The 24,237-nt window shown below is 47.5% G+C and overlaps 1 protein-coding gene across 1 annotated transcript in view; it reads left to right on the top strand.

Moving 5' to 3' along the window:
- LOC137327968 (low-density lipoprotein receptor-related protein 5-like) overlaps positions 1-24,237 on the top strand; it is a 229,864-nt gene that overhangs the window by 43,788 nt on the left and 161,839 nt on the right. Inside the window, exon 3 of the mRNA XM_067993981.1 lies at positions 14,014-14,211. Coding sequence (XP_067850082.1) covers positions 14,014-14,211 — 198 coding nt within the window. The remainder of the gene's footprint in view (positions 1-14,013; positions 14,212-24,237) is intronic.

The following is a 24,237-nucleotide window of genomic DNA, read 5'->3' as shown; positions in this document are numbered from 1 at the left end:
AAAAAAATTGCTATTTAAGGATCTGTTCCTTTTGACTCCGATATGCTGAGCAGCTCTTTCAGCAAACTCTGGAGAATATGCACAGGTTTTACATCTGTTTTGTAATGCTGGTGAAATTGGATTCTTCAGATTGTGGAAGCTTGTTAATTTTTTTGATCTCTCCTGAAGGTAATGGAAGGCGCACAGTATAGGGGTCTTGTAAATTAAAATATTTGAAAAAGTAATATACTTTATAAAATAAAATGTGCAGAACTTTTAATAAAATCCTTGGGTTCAAATCCAGGCTGGACTGATGTGCTATTAATCTGCTCTCTGGGGTATATGAGCCCCAAGTTAAATTGGATAGTCATAATCCAACTCTGAGTGGGCAAAAGTCCATGGGACAAAATTGTTAATTGTTTGGCACAGACTGCCAATTTTACTTGGAGGCCCAAGGATGGCTACTGTGGGAAATTGGGCGGGGGTGGGGCGGGGGGTGGGGGGGTTGGTGGTGGGTGGGGTTTGAGCTGAGGGAACTGCTGCCGTAAGAGCTGATTCTCTACTGAGTTCTAGATTTAAGGCTGCTTTGCAGAAATGCTAAAGTGTAGGATCAGGGCATGGCCTGACTGGTGTAAATCAAGACTGTTTTGCTTAACAATTTCTTGGGCATCAGTGCAAAATAAAATTAGTTCATACCAGCATTACATTTGTGCAATAAATCCAGCTTACAGCAGGTTATTAGGGTGGGTGTAGAAGGGTTGACTTTCACTATATCCAATTTAAGAATAGTTGATACTGACTCTGGGTGTCAAAAGTAGAAAAATGTTCCACCCTCATCACTGACATCCCTCAGCTTGGCCACAAAAGTCAAATCTGCCCCTCCCAAAAAATTGTATTTTATACTATGTATGGAGATGATCCATAAGGTCGTCATTCACCATTAATAGTATGTATCCAGTGAATCAGCTTCTCCTTTTAAGGTAGGTGTCAACCATCAATCAGTGGTGACACTCGCGCCACTGAATCAGAAAGTCGGAGGTTCAAGCCCCACTCCAAAGACTTGAGCATATAATTTAGGCTGAAACTTCATTGCAGTCCTGAGGGAGCGCTACACTGTCGGAGATGCCGTCCTTTGGATGAGCTGTTAAACCGAGGCCCCTTCGGCGCTCCTTCGGTGGATGTAAAAGATCGCATGGCACTATTTGAAGTTCTCTCGGTAGCCTGGCCAACATTTGTCCCTCAACCCACATCACTAAAACAAATTACCTGATCATTTATTTAATTGCTGTTTTTGGGACCTTGCAGCTGCTTTTCCCTACATTGCAATACTGGGTACACTTCAAAAAGTACTTTTTTGGCTGTGAAGTGCTTAGGGACTTATGGTCATAAAAGACACTATAAATGCAAATTCTTTTTTCTCCTTTCTTAAGGATTTCTACAGTATATGTTTTTGTCACGAAGGGTGAAGGATATTCATAATTATAATTGTGTTTTGGCTTAAGCACTATACATGTGGCTTAATATTGGAAAGTCCCTAATGCAAAACAACTATGTAAAAACCTGAGGCAGTCAACCTAGGAGGCTGTACAGGGTAGCAAACAGATCTGCTGAAATCACTACAGTTATGTAATAATCACTGTTTTAGAAAAGATACTAAAAAGCCCAAGAGTTTAAATCTTGGTCTTCCTCTTGCGGGCCTCCTGAATGGAACCTGGAGCATTACAGTAACTTTCCACTCCTGGATTTATTGCATTATCATCTTTATTAAGCTCAGGGTGCAACATACTCAGTCTGACAAAGGATTCAAATGAATTTCTTGTTCATTGTTAGATGTGCCTGTTTCTAAATTAGACCTGAAAAACCTAAATTAAATCAATTAATGTATTATGAAAACTGTTCTAAAAGGGTGAGGAGTTTCTGGAGTAATATTCAGTGGAGTTGTTGCAGGAATCCTATATAAAAGCAGTCTTGGGAAGCTTTCATCAAAGAATCATTGACTGTTGCAGGATATTTGGTCAATAAGTAAGCATTGGTGTCTTTCTACACATGAGCCAGAAAATCTAATCTCCCTCACCTGGTCACTCCCTGTACCCATTAACATTTCTCTTTCAAGCATTTCTGGATTTTCCTTTAGCAATGTGATGGCGAATTCCAAAATAATTCAACTATGTGAAAGTGAACAGAGTTTTGTATTACTGCACAGATTTTCCACATTGTACAGCCTTCTCCACAAAGACCTTGGGCCCGATATTAGGAGGGAGGTGGGTTGGCAGCAGGGGTCGACTGGGCGCGTGAGTAACGCGCCCAGTGAAATCAGGGTGCTCCGCACGCAATCGCAGCCTAATTGAAGGTACTTGCCTGTGCTTCCGGGTTTCCCGTTCTAGCCATGCGCACCTGGATCACAGGCTGTCAGCAGGAGGAGCCCTATTTAAAGGGGCAGTCCTCCAATGCTCCTCCTGCAGCAAACAACCAAATTGGCAGCACGGAGCAGGCCAGAGGCAAGGCTGCTCCAAGGTTCTCGGACTCCTCACTCCAGGTGCTGCTCGATGGGGTCAGGAGGAGGAGGGAAACGCTTTTCCCAGCAGACAGGAGGAAGTGGCCTGCCTCTGCCAACAAGAAGGTCTGGCTCGAGGTGGCAGAGGAGGTCAACAACAGCAGTAACATCTCCCGAACCTGGGTCCAGTGCAGGAAGCACTTTAATGACCGAACCAGGTCAGCCAAAATTAGTATACTTACGCATCCTCCCACACTCTGTCTTCCACATCACCTCCACCACCACACAACTCCTTCTGCACTGCCACCACAATGCTCTCGCATCACTCCTCATATCCACTCAACCATCATCCTCACCTTGCCTGCACGTACTCAGTTCCCATTCGAACACTACCACGCAACCCAATCCTCATACAATCTCATGGCTATGTCTCACGCGCACCCTCCCATGCACCTCCCTCGTGGTCACCTCCACCCACACCAGTGCATGCCGTGGGTCACTATGCAACCATCACTCAATCATGCCTCTGTGTTTTGCCTTGATAGGAGAAGAGATGCCAGAAGGCCCAGGAGACGGATGATGGCGAAAGGGGACATGGAAGTGGGGACGCCACTCAAAGCGCTTCCACGTCTCACCTGTTTCCCCCCTCTCAACCAGTACCCACAATGCTGCCTCCTCTCCAGGTGGACGAGTCTGCCCCTGCACAGGTACAGGTGGAGCAGTCTTTGGAGGGGTCCTCACTGACACCGAAACCCAGAGAGTGTCCGCGCAAAGCATCTCATCGGTCAGGGCATGCACAAGAGCAACTTGCCACTACCTCTGCTGAAGCCACAGGGGTAGCACCACGTAGGGGTTCCTGTAAACGTAAGGCGAAGGTTTTGTGAGCACAAAGGGGATGCACAAGGGTGTAAGACAAAATGTCATGTTTTTTATTTACTTTTGTTTGTTTTGCAAAAAAACATAAAAATTTGTTATCACCACTACTGCCACGTCTTTGCAAATCTTGTCTGGTTTGTGCAATAATGCCCTTTCCTGAGGATCACCATGAAGACCCACACCTGATGCCACCCATCGTGTCAGTGCAGAGTGGGTGTAGGTGTATTTGCAGGACTCTTTTGTGCAGACGACTCAGAGACGCCGGTGATGTCCCCGGTGGCACCCTGGAAGGATCCGGAGGAGAAGTTGTTGAGGGCAGTGGTGACTTTGACAGCGACAGGTAAGAAGTTGGTGCTCGGGCCAGCCAGGAGCAGCTCGGCATCAAGGAGGCTGCAGATGTCCACGACTACATGTCGAGTGACTCTGAGTCTCCATGTGCACTGCTGCTCAGAGAGGTCCAGGAAGCTGAGCCTCGGTCTGTAGACCCTGTGGCGAGGGTAGTGCCCTCCGCGACGCATCTCTCTCTGCGGTTGCCCTCCCTCCTGCTGTGCAGGTGGATGTGTCACTGCACTGTGTTGTGGGGCTCCACGTGTCAGAGGTGGACGGCGAGGCTGGTGATGCTGTTCGTCCTCTGAGGAGGTCATGACTGCAGCTATGGCGGCCCCATCTGGAAGATGTATGTTTGAGGGGGTCCGCAAGATAGGTAAATGTGTCTGCACACATGAGGTTGCAAGTTTGTGATTTTTTTTTGTGTTAGGGGTGGTGCAGGCCAAACTTTGCCCAAAGTGACAGAGTGGCCTCCTGCAATGAGTGAGGGTCTCTTCCCACCCCCTTTCACAGGCTGGTGGCTGCAACATGTCCATTTCAACTGGGAGTGTTTCCTCCAATACGGGAAACACTCTCAGTTAAGTGGAAATCCCACCCCTCCTAAAATATCCTCCAAATCAGGTCTCCTAATGACCTGAAGTATCAAATTAATTGATTTAAGTGGGATCCCGTCGGCTTTAATTGCCGGCGGCAGTCCCACGTGCGGGGGCTGCATGCGCATCCAAGTGCGTCATTGGGGAACCCGGACGTGGGCGGGTTGGAGCCGGGCTCCGGACCCGGCCTGGGAATCCCCAGTTTTCAGAGCCTCTTCCCCACCCCCCCCCCCCACCCCACCACCACGAACGCACCCACTCAGACATCCGAAAAATGAGCCCCTTGTGTGTAAGCCATGGTCAGAAGTCAGTGTTTTAGTTTTGGAATGAACCCTAATAAGAGCTTTTGTCAGTGGGATGTATCTTAAAGAAAATTGTGAGGAAACCCAGGTCGCAGATCTCTGGAATTATTTTTGATGGGATAATGCCTGGCCTTCTCACCACCTTTTTGTTTCAAAGTGTATTGAAGTATTATGGTTACCAAAAGCGTACAAAAATATGGTTTAGTGAATTTAGACTCAGTATCCATTCATGATAAAAGTAGTTTGCAGCTGGATTTGTAACATGATTAACAAACAATGTTACAAGTAACAACTTTTGTAAACTATTTGAATTCTTGTCCTTTTTTGTCTCTTTCTCCCTCTCTCCTTTTCCTCCATGTGTGCCATTCCCCATTTTGTGAGCCACAGCAAATTAACTAATATTGAATTTTTAATGATTATTCTGCAAAATGAGCACTTAAAATGGGTAAAAGACTTTGTAACCATGTATTCCCTTTCAAGATATTGTACGTTTAGTTTAAAAGATACAAAAGCAACATTTTCCAGTTTTCTCTCAATGATGCTGACTTCCAAGTACAATAAAAGAAACTGAAGTAATCATATGAACTGTCTGGTAGCAGCGGAAGGGTTTAGGGCTCTAAAAGGTTCATTAATATAAAGTGGTTTGCAGTCTACCCGAGCTGCACACATCTGAGGTAGAAGCTAATTCATGTTAATATGATAGAAAGGACTGGTTTAAACTTCAAACTGAAATGCATCCAGTGCATGTTTGTACAAGAAATCTAGTTCAAAAGGATTCAATGAATAGCTAGTGCTGCTGGATTTGCCTTTGTAGAGAAATTGAATTTGGTTTCAACCGGAAATTGGTCATTTAAAATCCTTTCTCAAACTTGGTTTATGAAAAAACAGATTTAAAATTCACCTAAATTAATTCTCTGCGTTTTTTTTCTAAATATTTCCAGTTTATTAATAGGTATGGATGGAAAGATGTGAAAGAACCAATCCAATTCCACTATTCATGACTGTCAGCACGTTTAGATTTCTAGACAAAATTTGATCATTTTATTAACTGTTTGCATGCTCCCACAATATGATCAGACTCCTTGTATTACACACAAATGGAAACACACCAAAGAGCGATTATACATGGTAATATTGCAACAGCTATTGTCTGTCTTAATTTCCATTTAGTTGTCTTCTCAGTGCTTTTGTGTCCGCTGTTGCACCTGCAGTTCTTCTCTTTGCTTTTTCACTGCTTTTCTCTTTCTCCTTTTTTATTTCTCCTTGCTATTTTTCTCACTGCTTTTTCTTTTCTCTCCTCTCTCCTTCTCCATTCCTATCTGTATTTTTGGTACTTATTTCTTTTTTTGCTCTTAAATAGTCTCCCCTGGCCCAACCACAAAATAATCTTGTACAGTCATACGTCAGAGATAATTTTCAGACATCGACAACTGGAAATTATGCTGTGGGATGCTAGCATTTGAATACTTCACCTGTTTAGCACTAACCAATATATTTAAAATGAGTTAATGCGTCCACAAAAATAGCAGAAAACTTCAGGTGAATGTGTTAAGCATTTTTAAAGTAGTTTCCCATAGCATAATTTCCGACTCTAGGTTTTGTATCACAAACTGTGAATAAGAAGTCAAGTCAACAGCTGAATAACAACCTTCAGGTTTGCTCAGCCATTAAGTTTAATGTCAGACACTAAGGAAAAATCATAAGCTATCTCTTTTTTTTATGTCTTTAATTCTGTCTGTATAATGCAGTATATAAATATTTTAAATGGTACCACATGTTGGCTATAATAGAAAAAGTGTTCAGTTGGCAGAACAAATATTATGTGGCTATTGTGAATAAATCCTGGCATTTTGTTGATTATTATTAGATGGTTCTTTCAAAATGAGTTGATAATTCTAACCCAGCTTCTACTCTTGAGCATAAGAATTTTAAAAATGGGCTTATGAAACCTGTAAAATGTTCCCATCTTTGTCATTTTCCCTTTTACACCCCACAACTCTCAAGTCTAGATTATTATCAATGTTCCCATATACCTGGGGACTCTTGTATTTTTCAGAGGAAATTATGACCATGTTAGGCAAGAGAAACAGGACTTCTAAAACAATGGAACCTCCCTTTTCTGTCTACCTTTCTGCCCAAGACATCGCAGCATGTATTTTTCTGGCACTTGCCTACAATTTTCATATTGTGCTGTGTTATCAGAAAGAAGTACAGAAGTAGAAGTGAGGCATTTTCTTAGCGGAAAATGGAGAGTTGAAGGGAAAGTCCTCTTGGAGCATGCTTGCATATCTTAGTGGTCAACTCAGGATTGGTATTAGTGGATCCCTAAGGAATGTTACATGTGTTTAAAGATGAGGTAGAAAGTAACTGTTAAAATTGGGCCATTTTTGTACGTTAAAGGCACTATAAATGTAAGTTGTTGTTAGAAAGAAAGAATTTGTATTTATATAAATCTCTTCACGACCTCAAGACGTCCCAAAGCACTTCACAGCCATTGAAGTACTTTTGAAGTGTACTTACTGTTTTAATGTAGGGAAATGTGGCAGCCAATTTTTGCACAACGAGGTATCACAAATAGCAATGAGATAAATGATCATATAATCTATTTTAGTGATGTTGATTGAGGGACAAATGCTGGCCAGGCTACTGGGAGCACCCTCTGCTCTTCTTCAAATAGTGCCTTGGGATCTTTTACATCCACCCAAGAGTACAGGATCCAATCCTCTGTTGATCTTTATCTGGCTGTTAAGGGGTGTGCAACAATGACTGAGTACTTGCTCACCAATTTTTTCCCTTCAGATCTGATCAGTGCCACGCTGAGATTGAGATGGAGAGCTTTATCTGTAGCTAATGACAGCCACAAATATCTTCAGCACAGTCCCATCTACTTTACAACCGTTTACATTTATTTTCAAAAAACAAGCTGTGCTGTGGAAATTTTGGAACTTTGTTTTGGACTTTTTTTTAATTTCAGATTTTGGTGTACCATTTTAAAAAATATTATCCTTTTCCATCTTAGTGAATAGCAATATAATACCAGGCCTGCTTTCATTGCACATTTGTTGTAAAAGATAGAATTATTTGTTTTTCCATGTGACTTAGATTAAAAAGTACAAAGAGGAGCTCATACTGTGGGAGAATTGTGTGTGGTATTAGTCAAATCTGGAAGCAATATTTTCATTCGCATGTACAGTATCAGTCGGTTGGAATGCAACTGTGCTACACTGCTTAACAGTTTTGGCTGACAATATTTATATTTTTTTTTAAAAAATGAACTTGCCATTTAGTAAACGGCAAAAGAGCAGACAGGTATTGTGGTGTAACAGCATGCCATGACATGGAGTACTGGGACATGATTTTTTTTTGGAGATTTTCCCATAAGTTTTGATCTTGGGCAAGTTACTCTTGAGGAGGCGGGTGTTGAGGCACCAATTTGAAGCAAGGTATTTTCCCAGTGGGAGAGGCAGAAAGAAAGTTAGAAAATAAGTAACCCATACATCACTGTCATGCAACCCCGAGTGCTCGGTTATCAAATGGTATTGATGTGGCCTGACAACCTTTTTGCCTGTCCATTCAATCAGTCAGTGACATATATAAGAACAGAGAATAACCAGCAAAAATTGTATTTTTGATTTCTTTCCAATTTTTATGCCTCATTTCTGGAAAATAACACTGTGCAATTCCACAGACACCAGCAGTTCTCTGCTACCTTGACCAATCTACATAGTATCAATAGGCAATTGAACCATGCAGACATAAAAAACAAGGCCTCTGACTCTCTCTGGCTGCGTCTCCCGCTCCCGCTCTGGCGGGCTGTCTCCCGCTCCCGCTCTGGCGGGCTGTCTCCCGCTCCCGCTCTGGCGGGCTGTCTCCCGCTCCCGCTCTGGCGGGCTGTCTCCCGCTCCCGCTCTGGCGGGCTGTCTCCCGCTCCCGCTCTGGCGGGCTGTCTCCCGCTCCCGCTCTGGCGGGCTGTCTCCCGCTCCCGCTCTGGCGGGCTGTCTCCCGCTCCCGCTCTGGCGGGCTGTCTCCCGCTCCCGCTCTGGCGGGCTGTCTCCCGCTCCCGCTCTGGCGGGCTGTCTCCCGCTCCCGCTCTGGCGGGCTGTCTCCCGCTCCCGCTCTGGCGGGCTGTCTCCCGCTCCCGCTCTGGCGGGCTGTCTCCCGCTCCCGCTCTGGCGGGCTGTCTCCCGCTCCCGCTCTGGCGGGCTGTCTCCCGCTCCCGCTCTGGCGGGCTGTCTCCCGCTCCCGCTCTGGCGGGCTGTCTCCCGCTCCCGCTCTGGCGGGCTGTCTCCCGCTCCCGCTCTGGCGGGCTGTCTCCCGCTCCCGCTCTGGCGGGCTGTCTCCCGCTCCCGCTCTGGCGGGCTGTCTCCCGCTCCCGCTCTGGCGGGCTGTCTCCCGCTCCCGCTCTGGCGGGCTGTCTCCCGCTCCCGCTCTGGCGGGCTGTCTCCCGCTCCCGCTCTGGCGGGCTGTCTCCCGCTCCCGCTCTGGCGGGCTGTCTCCCGCTCCCGCTCTGGCGGGCTGTCTCCCGCTCCCGCTCTGGCGGGCTGTCTCCCGCTCCCGCTCTGGCGGGCTGTCTCCCGCTCCCGCTCTGGCGGGCTGTCTCCCGCTCCCGCTCTGGCGGGCTGTCTCCCGCTCCCGCTCTGGCGGGCTGTCTCCCGCTCCCGCTCTGGCGGGCTGTCTCCCGCTCCCGCTCTGGCGGGCTGTCTCCCGCTCCCGCTCTGGCGGGCTGTCTCCCGCTCCCGCTCTGGCGGGCTGTCTCCCGCTCCCGCTCTGGCGGGCTGTCTCCCGCTCCCGCTCTGGCGGGCTGTCTCCCGCTCCCGCTCTGGCGGGCTGTCTCCCGCTCCCGCTCTGGCGGGCTGTCTCCCGCTCCCGCTCTGGCGGGCTGTCTCCCGCTCCCGCTCTGGCGGGCTGTCTCCCGCTCCCGCTCTGGCGGGCTGTCTCCCGCTCCCGCTCTGGCGGGCTGTCTCCCGCTCCCGCTCTGGCGGGCTGTCTCCCGCTCCCGCTCTGGCGGGCTGTCTCCCGCTCCCGCTCTGGCGGGCTGTCTCCCGCTCCCGCTCTGGCGGGCTGTCTCCCGCTCCCGCTCTGGCGGGCTGTCTCCCGCTCCCGCTCTGGCGGGCTGTCTCCCGCTCCCGCTCTGGCGGGCTGTCTCCCGCTCCCGCTCTGGCGGGCTGTCTCCCGCTCCCGCTCTGGCGGGCTGTCTCCCGCTCCCGCTCTGGCGGGCTGTCTCCCGCTCCCGCTCTGGCGGGCTGTCTCCCGCTCCCGCTCTGGCGGGCTGTCTCCCGCTCCCGCTCTGGCGGGCTGTCTCCCGCTCCCGCTCTGGCGGGCTGTCTCCCGCTCCCGCTCTGGCGGGCTGTCTCCCGCTCCCGCTCTGGCGGGCTGTCTCCCGCTCCCGCTCTGGCGGGCTGTCTCCCGCTCCCGCTCTGGCGGGCTGTCTCCCGCTCCCGCTCTGGCGGGCTGTCTCCCGCTCCCGCTCTGGCGGGCTGTCTCCCGCTCCCGCTCTGGCGGGCTGTCTCCCGCTCCCGCTCTGGCGGGCTGTCTCCCGCTCCCGCTCTGGCGGGCTGTCTCCCGCTCCCGCTCTGGCGGGCTGTCTCCCGCTCCCGCTCTGGCGGGCTGTCTCCCGCTCCCGCTCTGGCGGGCTGTCTCCCGCTCCCGCTCTGGCGGGCTGTCTCCCGCTCCCGCTCTGGCGGGCTGTCTCCCGCTCCCGCTCTGGCGGGCTGTCTCCCGCTCCCGCTCTGGCGGGCTGTCTCCCGCTCCCGCTCTGGCGGGCTGTCTCCCGCTCCCGCTCTGGCGGGCTGTCTCCCGCTCCCGCTCTGGCGGGCTGTCTCCCGCTCCCGCTCTGGCGGGCTGTCTCCCGCTCCCGCTCTGGCGGGCTGTCTCCCGCTCCCGCTCTGGCGGGCTGTCTCCCGCTCCCGCTCTGGCGGGCTGTCTCCCGCTCCCGCTCTGGCGGGCTGTCTCCCGCTCCCGCTCTGGCGGGCTGTCTCCCGCTCCCGCTCTGGCGGGCTGTCTCCCGCTCCCGCTCTGGCGGGCTGTCTCCCGCTCCCGCTCTGGCGGGCTGTCTCCCGCTCCCGCTCTGGCGGGCTGTCTCCCGCTCCCGCTCTGGCGGGCTGTCTCCCGCTCCCGCTCTGGCGGGCTGTCTCCCGCTCCCGCTCTGGCGGGCTGTCTCCCGCTCCCGCTCTGGCGGGCTGTCTCCCGCTCCCGCTCTGGCGGGCTGTCTCCCGCTCCCGCTCTGGCGGGCTGTCTCCCGCTCCCGCTCTGGCGGGCTGTCTCCCGCTCCCGCTCTGGCGGGCTGTCTCCCGCTCCCGCTCTGGCGGGCTGTCTCCCGCTCCCGCTCTGGCGGGCTGTCTCCCGCTCCCGCTCTGGCGGGCTGTCTCCCGCTCCCGCTCTGGCGGGCTGTCTCCCGCTCCCGCTCTGGCGGGCTGTCTCCCGCTCCCGCTCTGGCGGGCTGTCTCCCGCTCCCGCTCTGGCGGGCTGTCTCCCGCTCCCGCTCTGGCGGGCTGTCTCCCGCTCCCGCTCTGGCGGGCTGTCTCCCGCTCCCGCTCTGGCGGGCTGTCTCCCGCTCCCGCTCTGGCGGGCTGTCTCCCGCTCCCGCTCTGGCGGGCTGTCTCCCGCTCCCGCTCTGGCGGGCTGTCTCCCGCTCCCGCTCTGGCGGGCTGTCTCCCGCTCCCGCTCTGGCGGGCTGTCTCCCGCTCCCGCTCTGGCGGGCTGTCTCCCGCTCCCGCTCTGGCGGGCTGTCTCCCGCTCCCGCTCTGGCGGGCTGTCTCCCGCTCCCGCTCTGGCGGGCTGTCTCCCGCTCCCGCTCTGGCGGGCTGTCTCCCGCTCCCGCTCTGGCGGGCTGTCTCCCGCTCCCGCTCTGGCGGGCTGTCTCCCGCTCCCGCTCTGGCGGGCTGTCTCCCGCTCCCGCTCTGGCGGGCTGTCTCCCGCTCCCGCTCTGGCGGGCTGTCTCCCGCTCCCGCTCTGGCGGGCTGTCTCCCGCTCCCGCTCTGGCGGGCTGTCTCCCGCTCCCGCTCTGGCGGGCTGTCTCCCGCTCCCGCTCTGGCGGGCTGTCTCCCGCTCCCGCTCTGGCGGGCTGTCTCCCGCTCCCGCTCTGGCGGGCTGTCTCCCGCTCCCGCTCTGGCGGGCTGTCTCCCGCTCCCGCTCTGGCGGGCTGTCTCCCGCTCCCGCTCTGGCGGGCTGTCTCCCGCTCCCGCTCTGGCGGGCTGTCTCCCGCTCCCGCTCTGGCGGGCTGTCTCCCGCTCCCGCTCTGGCGGGCTGTCTCCCGCTCCCGCTCTGGCGGGCTGTCTCCCGCTCCCGCTCTGGCGGGCTGTCTCCCGCTCCCGCTCTGGCGGGCTGTCTCCCGCTCCCGCTCTGGCGGGCTGTCTCCCGCTCCCGCTCTGGCGGGCTGTCTCCCGCTCCCGCTCTGGCGGGCTGTCTCCCGCTCCCGCTCTGGCGGGCTGTCTCCCGCTCCCGCTCTGGCGGGCTGTCTCCCGCTCCCGCTCTGGCGGGCTGTCTCTTTTCCAACAGGAGCCATTGGATGACAATTAATAGTTGGAGCAATGATTGTTATTTTCCTTCCATTTATACCAGTGGCTCATGTGTGCATTATCCTTTTGCTCTCTCCTCCGTCCCTTTTGTGTTTGATAGTTGACCACTCTGTCATCCTCCAGTACCTTTTCTGTGTGGCACCAGCCTTACCTGTACCACCTCCACACTTGCCTCCAGAGTACTGCAAAGTTTCATTCTTCAACCCTCTTCTATTTCTTGTCTACATGTTCCCCATTGGCAACAATATCCATAGGCATGGGGTTAACTTCCACATTTCAGCTAATAACACTGAGCTCTACCTCTCTGCCAGCACCCTGAACTCCTGACTATCAGTGTACTCTCAGATTGCTTGTCTATTATCAAGTCATGGGTGAAATTTCTCCAACTCAATAACGGTAAGACTGAACCCAATCTGTTGGGCTTCTCCCAAAAAAAATCCGCACCCTTGCCCCCCTCCCTGGCTGCAAACTTAGGTGGAACTTGACTTTGTGCAACCTCTGTGTGCTTTTTGGTCTTGAGCTGACTTCAAATTCCATATCCTATCCATCACCTGGGTCATTTATTTCCACCGCCTCAATTACATCTGTTTCTGACACGCCCTCATGCCCCACTCCAGTTGAAAATCTTTACCACACTTATGTGACATCCAGATTTAATATCACCAATAAGATCCTCACTGTCTTCCAAAATTGCATCATGCATAAACTCCAACTCGTCCAAAACTCCATGCACCTCATTTTGTCCCACACTATGTCCTGCTTGACCATCACCTCTGTCCTTGCAGGCTTCCACTAGGTCCCAATTCCCCAAAGCATTGAATACAAGATACTTACTGAATTTAAAAATCTTCCCATTGCCTTAATCCACTTTATCCTTTTACGTCTTCCAGTCCTTTGCTCTCTAGTCCTCTGACCTTGGGTTCCTGTCTGCCGCGTCCTCTTCTTTAGGTAACACTTTCAGTTACATTAGCTCTCCTCTCTGGAATTTTCTCCCTAAAATCCTCTGTCTTGCTACATCTGTCTCCACCTTTGGAAACCTCCCCAAAATTTGTCCCTTAGATCACCTCCAGAATAACCCAAGATTACATCCATAGCCTTCTTTTCCTTGTCTCTGTTCATCTGTTTTGCATCCATTTCTTGTGAAACATCTTAAAATGTTCACAATGTTAAAGTCATTATATAAATGTAAGTTCTTGCAGTGCTGCCCCAGCTGACATAACATGGAGTAGTAACTGAGCCTGGGACCTACCTAGTTTGTGTGACTTTATAACACACCATGCTATTCATTGAGGGGCCCCAAAGTTATGAAGAAAATGAAGTACAGTTTAGTCAAGAAGAGAATTCTGACTTGAGTTTTATTCCTGAAAAGACCTAAGCCACACATGGTGTTTCCAAATATGAAATGTCTGACTTCCCCGACTGGCAATCTCCTTTCTGTTTATAGAAGGTGTAAACTCTTTCTAAAAAAAAAGAAAAATTGGAAGCTCCATTATAAATTTCCTTCAGACTGCATTATTGTTTTGACAGTGCAGTTTAAACAGAAACTGCATGAAGTGGGATACAGGGTAGAATAATAATTGTCTGCATTCACTGCTCTAAACACAGCTGTTTAGAAAAACTAGCCGTACAGATGGTGGAACATATATTAATATGTCTGGTATGTAAGCAGACTAGCTGTTCAACATTTCCATGAGTTTTCCTGTTAAATTAAGTGTGGATGAAGAAGACTAATTGCTGAATAAAAATTATTTTTGATGACTGCGGATTCTATAGTGCTTGTAAAAATAATGCAATGTCTTTGTCATGGTGTTTTCTACATCTTATGCACTGCATGTAAATTGCGAATATTTTTAACTGGAGAACAAATTCCATGTCTGTAAGCAAGTTCTCATTTCACCTCTGTGGCTTTCTGTGTGTTTTTACAGGTACATGTATTGGACAGACTGGGGCGAAATACCAAGAATCGAACGAGCTGGCATGGACAGCAGCAGTCGCTCAGTCATTGTGGACTCTGATATTTACTGGCCAAATGGACTGACAATTGACATAGAGGAGCAGAAACTTTACTGGGCAGATGCAAAGCTGAGTTTTATTCATAGATCCAACTTGGATGGTTCTTTCAGGTAACCATTCATTAAAATATTTGACATTTGTCAGTTAGGATTATAGAGCAGTTGTTTTATGGGGAAAATTTAAGAGCAAGAGGTTTACTGTGATAGCCCATTGAGGGTTTTATTACTTCTCTCTGAATAACATAGAATTGTTCTGTGACTATTTAATGAAATCAGTAGCTTGGTAAAATTTTTACTATGATTATCGTTCCTTGCATGTCTGACCTACATTATTATAAAATGTCAGACATTGGGACTGGTAATTTTTTTATTTATATATACATACACACACACACTTTTTTATTCGGTCATGGGATGTGGGCGTCGCTGGCAAGGCCAGCATTTATTGCCCATCCTTAATTGCCCTTGAGAAGGTGGTGGTGAGCTCCCATGAACCACTGCAGTGTGTGTGGTGACGGTTCTCCCACAGTGCTGTTAGGAAGGGAGTTCCAGGATTTTGACCCAGCGACGATGAAGGAACGGCGATATATTTCCAAGTCGAAATGGTGTGTGACTTGGAGGGGAACATACAGATGGTGGTGTTCCCATGTGCCTGCTGCCCTTGTCCATCAAGGTGGTAGAGTCGCGGGTTTGGGAGGTGCTGTCGAAGAAGCCTTGACGAGTTGCTGCAGTGCATCCTGTGGATGGTACACGCTGCAGCCACGGTGCTTCGGTGGTGAAGGGAGTGAATGTTTAGGGTGGTGGATGGGGTGCCAATCAAGCGGGCTGCTTTGTCCTCGATGGTGTCGAGCTTCTTGAGTGTTGTTGGAGCTGTACTCATTCAGGCAAGTGGAGAGTATTCCATCACACTCCTGATTTGTGCCTTGTAGATGGTGGAAAGGCTTTGGAGAGTCAGGAAGTGAGTCACTCGCCGCAGAATACCCAGCTTCTGACCTGCTCTTGTAGCCACAGTATTTATGTGGCTGGTCCAGTTAAGTTTCTGGTCAATGGTGACTCCCAAGATGTTGATGGTGGGGGATTCGGTGATGGTAATGCAGTTGAATGTCAACGGGAGGTGTTTAGATTCTCTTGTTGGAGATGGTCATTGTCTGGCGCGAATGTTACTTGCCACTTATCAGCCAAAGCCTGGATGTTGTCCAGGTCTTGCTGCCTTCGGCCATGGACTGCTTCGTTATCTGAGGGGTTGTGAATGGAACTGAACACTGTGCAATAATCAGTGAGCAACCCCATTTCTGACCTTATGATGGAGGAAAGGTCATTGATGAAGCAGCTGAAGATGGTTGGGCCTAGGACACTGCCCTGAGGAACTCCTGCAGCAATGTCCTGGGGCTGAGATGATTGGCCTTCAACAATCTCTACCATCTTCCTTTGTGCTAGGCGTGACTCCAGTCACTGGAGAGTTTTTGCTCTGATTCCCATTGACTTCAATTTTACTAGGGCTCCTTAGTGCCACACTCCGTCAAATGCTGCCTTGATGTCAAGTGCAATCACTCTCACCTCACCTCTGGAATTCAGCTGTTTTGTCCATGTTTGGACCAAGGCTGTAACAAGGTCTGGAGCCGAGTGGTCCTGGCGGAACCCAAACTGGAGTGAATCGAGTTGGCTGAAGACTGGCTTCTGTGATGGTGGGGATATCGGGAAGAGGCCGAGATGGATCATCCACTCAGCACTTCTGGCTGAAGATGGTTGCAAACGCTTCAGCCTTGTCTTTTGCACTCACGTGCTGGACTCTGCCATCATTGAGGTTGGGGATGTTCACGGAGCCTTCTCCTCCCGTTAGTTGTTTAATTGTCCAACACCATTCGCGACTGGATATGGCAGGACTGCAGAGCTTTGATCTGATCCGTTGGTTGTGGAATCGCTTAGCTCTGTCTATAGCATGTTGCTTCCGCTGTTTAGCATGCATGTAGTCTTGTGTTGTAGCTTCAGCGGGTTGGTACCTCATTTTTAGGTACGCCTGGTGCTGTTCCTGGCATGCTCTTCTACACTCCTCATTGAACCAGGGTTGATCCCCTCACTTGTTGGTAATGGTAGTGAGGAATATGCCGGGTCATGAAGTTACAGATTGTGCTGGAATACAATTCTGCTGCTGCTGATGGCCCACAGCGCCTCATGGGTGCCCTGTTTTGAGCTGCTAGATCTGTTCTGAATCTATCCCATTTAGCACGGTGGTAGTGCCACACAACACGTTGGATGGTGTCCTCAGTGAATACGGGACTTCATCTCCACGAGGACTGTGCGGTGGTCACTCCTCCTACCAATACTGTCACGGACAGATGTATCTGCGACAGGTAGATTGGTGAGGACGAGGTCAAGTAGGTTTTTCCCTCATGTTGGTTCACTCACCACCTGCCGCAGGCCCAGTCTGGCCATTATGTCCTTCAGGATCTGGCCAGCTCGGTCAGTAGCGGTGCTACCGAGCCACTCTTGGTGATGGACATTGAAATCCCCCACCCAGATTACATTCTGTGCCCTTGCTACCCTCAGTGCTTCCTCCAAGTGATGCTCAACATGGAGGAGGACTGATTCATCAGCTGAGGGAGGGCAGTAGGTGGTAATCAGCAGGAGGTTTTCTTGCCCATGTTTGACCTGATGCCATGAGATTTCATGGGGTCCAGAGTCAATGTTGAGGACTCCCAGGGCCACTCCCTCCTGACTGTATACCACTGTACCACCACCTCTGATTGGTCTGCCCTACCGGTGGGACAGGACATACCCAGGGATGGTGATAAAGGGGTCTGGGATTTTGGCTGAAAGGTATGATTCTGTGAGTATGGCTATGTCAGGCTGTTGCTTGACTAGTCTGTGAGACAGCTCTCCCAATTTTGGCACAAGTCCCCAGATGTTAGTGAGGAGGACTTTGCAGGGTCGACTGGGCTTGGTTTGCCTTTGTCGTGTCTGGTGCCTAGTGGTCTGATGCCGGATAGTCCGTCCGGTTTTATTCTTGTGACTTTCTGTAGCAAGGTTGTACAACTGAGTGGCTTGCTGGGCCATTTCAGAGGGCGATTAAGAATCAACCACATTGCTGTGGGTCTGGAGTCACATATAGGCCAGATCGGATAAGGACGGCAGGTTTCCTTCCCTAAAGGACATTAGTGAACCAGATGGGTTTTTACGACAATCAGGTAGTTTCATGGCCACCATTACTGATGCTAGTTTACATATGTTACCAGTCCCAATGTCTGACATTCTATAATTATCCTGGTGCATGCGCGCACACGCACATACTACATACGCTTATACTTTCAGGACACCACCTCTGTGTACTGATGGCAAATTACTAAACACTGTAGTCAGCTCCAAAGGCCACGTAAGGCAACATTTCGGCTCAGGCTATTCTCTGATGCCCTGGTGTATATCATGAGGTTAAGAAATTTGAAGCGGTTTCTGGAAAGGAGAAAGTTCAAGTTGGCCACTCTCCTTTTAGGACTAAAAGGCATATTCTCCTGAAAGCTGCATCATTATGTCTGGAAAGCTTACTCGGTGCCACAGATTCTTTTTCCATTTAACTATCTGAGGAAAACCGTAGGAATTTTCTGAGGTTCAAGTGATTGTTACCGGTACAAGACGTTCCTCTTAAGGCACACTTCTGCTCTGTCTGGATTTGTGCCAGCTGACCCCAATTGTGGCTGTCTGTTTGTGACTAGAAGAGAACCATGTGTTTCTTTACTTGGACAATTGGCTGACCAGTCTCTTTGCACAAAAAGGCACAGAGAGCTGTATAATGCACAGCTCTCCCATTCAGGCAGTCTGGGAGCCTGCTATCCGAGGAAAAAGCAAAAATAGAGTTAACCTTTGATTTTTACAGGAGCCATGTTTCAAATTGTTCAAGGGCAATCTTTGCCAGGGGAATTTAATGCTGAATGTCTGCAAACTGTAAAAAATAATTTCATGATTGAGTGAGATACAGGGATTGGAGATCTAACAGGATGTGGGTGCACACCTATGCTTCCACCCACAACTCCCAGACTCAGCCATGCCAAGGCGTCAAGCAAAGGCCAGGTGTGTTATCACGAGAAGGAAGAGTGCAAACTTCCTTAGTAGCCCCGTACATGTAATCCTGACATTTAATAGTCTTGGTTAAGGCCTGGATCAGGCACTTGCTTTCCTGTCCCACCCTATTATCTGATGATCGTTTCTGATTGGTGGAGAAAATGAAATATTTTTCATAATATAGTCCAGTGCAGGGAGTTTTAATTCATACATATTAGTTAATTCTTATCGAATGTACAATTGGAGAAGGGAATATAAATACCATGAATATCTAATACTAATTCCAGAATCATAGGAAAATCCTTAGATTACTCTTGAGGTAGTTAATATTTTTAGTCGTCAAGGAAACATATGGTACAGGGCATTAAGTGCCTTGCAGCAGACTTTTTGGTGAGGTTGGGGAATGGGTGACTGTTTTTTCTCCCCCCCCCCCCCCCCACCAATATACCTGATGATAAAGATTGAGGTAATCCTTTCTTATATGCTAACATTATAAATGCATTACATTGCAAACTATCACAATGAACTGATAGAATTTGATTTTTCTTCAAGTATTTTGTGGTAATGGTTCTGAAATATGTTATTTGTTGTAAACATGCACCATAGAATTTGGCTGTCTTATTGTGCTGTTTGTATTTCATTAATGCTATGTATTAATTGCAGTGTTTACATTTGAGGCAGGTCTCATTTGTCTTGTTTGTTTCAGACCTTAATTGAGTTGCTTCATGCAGTGTTCACCTGACTTACCCTGGCTGGAGTCCAAAGTGAGCAAGGGAGGTTATGTCTGCTTTGTCCTAAGCAAGCATTAATAGAATTGCATAGAATGGTCTGTTTCTGTGCTGTACTTTCAGCCCAACAGGTCCATGCCGGTGTTTATGCTCCACATGAGCCTCCACCCACCTTTCTTCAACTAACCCCATCAACATATCCTTCTATTCCTTTCTCCCTCATGTGTTTATCTAGCTTCTCAAATGTATCTATGCTAATCGCCTCAACTACTCCTTGTGGTAGTGAGTTCCACATTCTAGCTACTCCCTGGGTAAATAAGTTTCTCCTGAATTCCCCATTGGATTTATTAGTAACTATCTTTTATATTTATGGCCCCTAGTTCTGGTCTCCCCCGCAAGAGGAAACATCTTCTCTACGTCTACCCTACCAAACTCTTTCATAATCTTAAGATCTCTATCAGGTCATCCCTCAGTCTTCCCTTTTCTCCCAAAGAGCCCCAGCCTGCTCAATCTTTCCTGATAGGTATAACCTCTCAGTTCTGGTATCATCCTAGTAAATCTTTTTTGCACCGTCTCCAGTGCCTCTATATGCTTTTTATAATATGGAGACCAGAACTGTTCATAGTATTCCAAGTGTTGTCTAACCAAGGTTCTATACAAGTTTAAGATAACCTCCCTGCATTTCAATTCTATCCCTCTAGAAATGAACTCGTGCTTGGTTTGCTTTCTTTATGGCCTTATTAACCTGCATTGCTATTTTTAGTGATTTGTGTATCTGTACCCCCAGATTCTTCTGCTCCTCAACCCCATGTAGACTCATATTTTCAAAGGAGTATGTGGCCTCTACAAATGTACCAGCTCACACTTACCTATATTGAAATTCATTTTCCAAATACACACCCATTCTGCAAGTTTATTAATGCCTTCCTGTATTTTGTCGCAGTTCTCCTTGGTATTAACTATAACCCTAATTTGGTGTCATCCGCAAATTTTGAAATTGTACTTCCGATTCCCGAGTCCAAATCATTGACGTAAATGGTGAATAACAATGTTCCCAGCACCGATCCTTGTGGAACACCACTTCCCACCTTTTGCCAGTCTGAGTAACTACCTTTAACTCCTACTCTCTGTTTTCTGTTTTGTGGTCAGCTTGCTATCCATTCTGTTACATGTCCTGATTCCACATGCTCTGACCTTAATCATGAGTCTACTATGCGGTACCTTATCGAAGACCTTTTTGATAAATCCAAATATGTTACATCTACTGCATTACCTTTGTCTACCCATTCTGTTACTTTGAAGAATTCAATAAGGTTGGTCAAGCATGACCTTCCCTTTTGGAATCTGTGCTGACTGTTCTTTATTATATTTTTGGATTCTAGACATTTTTCTTTTACATCTTTGTGTAAAGATCCCATTTTTGTTCCTATCACCAATGTTGAGCTAATTGCTATATAGTTTCCTGGACTGGTTCTATCTCCCTTTTCAAATATAGGAATCACATTAGCTGTCTGCTACTCCTCTGGCACTATTTCCTTTTCTAATGAATTTTTATATGTATGTAATAGTGCCTCTGCTATCTCTTCCCTAACTTCTTTTAATATAAAGAGATACAATCCATCCAGACAGGGAGTTTATCCTCTCTCATAGTTTATCCTCTCTCATAGTTTATCCTCTCTCATAGTTTATCCTCTCTCATAGTTTATCCTCTCTCATAGTTTATCCTCTCTCATAGTTTATCCTCTCTCATAGTTTATCCTCTCTCATAGTTTATCCTCTCTCATAGTTTATCCATCATCTCCCCCGTTTCTATCTTAAAAGTCTTTATATCTTTTTTGATCTCTTCTTCTAATGTCATGCCCACCATGTTGGTCTCCCTGCTAAATACTGAAGCAAAGTAAATATTTAATATTTTCTGCCATTTTGCTGTCATTACCTGTGAGTTTATCATGTGTATCCCTTAGTGGCCCTATCCCTATCCTGACTTTTCTTTGTTGTTTATGTGTCTCTAGAATACTTTATTTCTTTTTATATTTCTTGATAATTGAATTTCATAGTTTGACTTTGCCTTTACTAATTGTTTTTTTTTACTTCTTTCCTAACCTTTTTCATATTCCCTTTTGTCATCCTCTCCTTTATTGTCTATGCACTTAGTGTATGCCTTTTTCTTTAGTTTCAATTTTGCCTGTACTTCTGTATTCATCCATGGTGTGTCAATACTGGCTAGTTTGTTCTCACTTTTTAGTGGGATATAATTCTCTCGGACTCTGTTTTCCACTGCTATTCTATTTCTTTGTTTGTCAGTAATTTTTTCCAGTTTATTTTCCCTAGTTCCGTTCTCATCCCCTTAAATTTATTATTCTGGTCTTTTTGTCCGTCTTTTGTTCTTCTCAATCTTTATCTTAAACCTCATTGTGTTGTGATCGCTATTGCCTAGATGTTCCCCGAAGCTTATTTCTCTTATCTGTTCCCATTACTAGATCCAGCAGTGCTTCCTTTCTTGGGCTTTTTACATACTGGGTAAGAAAGGAGTCCTGCACACATTGTAAAAACTCCATTCCCCGTAACCCTTTACCGACCTCTTCTTGCCAGTTTATTTGGGGGTAGTTAAAATCTCCCATGATTATTATTCTATGTCCTTTACTCATTTCACATATTTGCTTACATATTTCTTCCTTCACCTCCTTTTCATTATTAGGTGGTCCGTAGGCTAGCCCTATTTGCGTGATCAATCCCTTACCTTTTATTCCAATCCATATGGATTCTGTTTCCATCCTTCTGTTCGTTATGTCCTTCTTTTCTACTGCCATTATGTTATCTCTAATTAGTACAGGTATTCCACCCCCCCCCTTCTTTCCCTATCCTTTCTGATTATGTTATAAACTGTAATATTTAGTTGCCAGTCCTGTTCTTTGTGTAGTCATGTTTCAGTTATTCCTATTACATTTGGTTCCTTGCTACGGATTATTGCCTCCAGTTCCCTCGTTTTATTTTGGACGCTGTGTACATTGCTGTACAGGCAGTTTAATTTGTCTTTAATGGTTGTTCCTTTTCCTTTATTTTTAACAGTCCTTATATACTTCTGTTTTATAACTGTATTTGTGCCTTGATCGTTTGTTATCTATATTGCTTACCCTGGTTTGCAGTCAAGTATTAAAGATGTTCCTTTCCCTCCCTCCACTTTTTCCCCAAACTGGCAGGCCTGTTGTAAATGCTGACAGTCTTCTAATCAACATGCTTTATTGCTGCCACTGGGGTCAAACAAACAAGGGGAGGAGGGTAGGGTTTTTATCATCTCTGCTGTACGACCAGTGCCTTTGAAAGCCTCTTCGAAGGCTGTATGTTGTTGCATTGTAGTCGCTTTGAAATAAAGACTGTAAAATGGATCGTTGGAAGAATTTTCTTTTTAAAGTTCTGTGTAAACATTAGCTTGTTATTTCAAATTACAAGGAAAACATGACTCAATAGAGAATAAATAAATGGAACATACAGACTTGAAGTTACAGTATACTGCTGCGTTTGAAGGATAAAGTGTCCCGTAATCAGTGCTGGTCTGTATTTCCTGCTTAAAATAAAAAGATAAAATGTAGTGAAATGCATAGCGAGGTAGTTTCTGTTTTCATGTGATCCCTCAATTTTGATGCGCACTGTGCTAAAGCTACACAAGAGAGTTTTCTTCAAGCAAGTAGATAAGGCAGCAGACTGCAAACAACATGAAAACCTTGCAATTAAAACTATTATTTATAACAACATACTGATACACTTATACAAATTGCCCCCACATGTTAAAAGAACTACAGGGATTTATCTAGACATTAAAAAGCATTGGTAAAAATTATTTCAAATTTGAACTTTACGGATCATATCAGAAACACAAAGGATTTCTTTTTTGGTCAACCAAGTATCTGACGTGCACAAAAAACGTCACCATGGTTGAGTCCCCAAATCAAGCTATTAGGAAATCTACTCCTGTAGAATATCTGATGTGGAATGCACACACTCTCCACACCCTACTTATCTAAATACAGAAAGTTTAGGTGTAAGTTGGCAGAATCGAGAGACCCCAAGTGTATGCAGGAGTATTGCTGATGTTAAATCTGCGAAAACTATGCAGCATACCAGTACAACGCATTGTTAAGCTTGCCACTGCTCATCCAGCTAGGATCAGTATACTTTTTAGGACATTGTCTTGAAGCGTTATCTGTAGCCCAGTGAGAAGAATCTCAGCCCCCAGTGATACGTCTACCTCTCCAGGTTTAATTAATAAGCCAAACTGACTGGCCAGTTATCAACAATGCCCTGAAGTACTGCGAACCTGCCTGTTTCACATACCTGATTACAAATCTGCCATTGAGAATTGGCTGATGGGTGTACTGGTGCCAGAAGTGCCTGCCAGTTTACAGTTACTCATATTGAAATTAGGCCCTGTCTATGGAATTTACTGGTGTTGGTATAGTGCTCAGTGATCTGCTTGCCCATGTAAAATGGGCACCCACGACTGTCAAATTGTTTTGTTTATGGAAGTGCATTTAAAGAGCTTTTATAGTAAGCTTTGTAACAGCATTTTGAGGCTATTCTGTTGCTTTTTTTTTGTTTCCTTTCTGTTTCCACTTAGTTGGCTAGTTGAGATTGTGCCAAGTGTTCTTGTACTGCCATTTATGTTGATATGTCCACAATATTGGGACAATGGGTTGACCAATGGAAATCCCTCTTTACTTATTTTTTGGAGGATTGGAGCTGACCTGCTGGTGCCCTCCCGTCAATATTTAACCATGCAGAACTCACTTCAACCTTTCAGGTCAACAGACGTAAAGCTGTATCATCTGCATGGTCACCTTCAACTAACGTGTGCCTTTGACTGGGATTGCCTGTGGCAGAGAGTCAGTTACGCCGTTATGGCCTCTTTCTTTGCCTCCTTGCTGGCATTCTGAAATGTTATTCTCTGGGCAGGTTGCCCTAGAGTGCCAACCTCCTCCGTTCCATCTCATTCTGCACTACTTCCACTTCAACAACCCTCACGCAGGGGGTTTATATGTTATACTGCTTTACCACTTAGCCACAGACTCTGGTTCCTGCCCCAACAATTATTGTACTGGCCTCTGGGTTTTGCCAGGCATTTTTGTTACCCAAACAGTCTTGGCAAAGACTGATATATGCACACATTAAAAATATTGGTAATTTTTGTAAAGCTACCAACATTTTTGTCCCCATAGGCCATAAAATACATTCAAATGGCCGCATCCCTTTAAATTTACCCATCATTCCTTGCAGGCAACCTTTTTTTTACATCCAGTTTCCCACCCCTCTCTCGCAAGCTCCCAACACCAGGCCTATACAGACTGGGATCCACAGTACG

This window comes from Heptranchias perlo, chromosome 12, assembly GCF_035084215.1.
Source record: "Heptranchias perlo isolate sHepPer1 chromosome 12, sHepPer1.hap1, whole genome shotgun sequence".
Classification (NCBI taxonomy): domain Eukaryota; kingdom Metazoa; phylum Chordata; class Chondrichthyes; order Hexanchiformes; family Hexanchidae; genus Heptranchias; species Heptranchias perlo.
The sequence above is the reverse complement of the archived record's forward strand: the minus strand, read 5'-3'. Positions and strand labels throughout refer to the sequence as shown.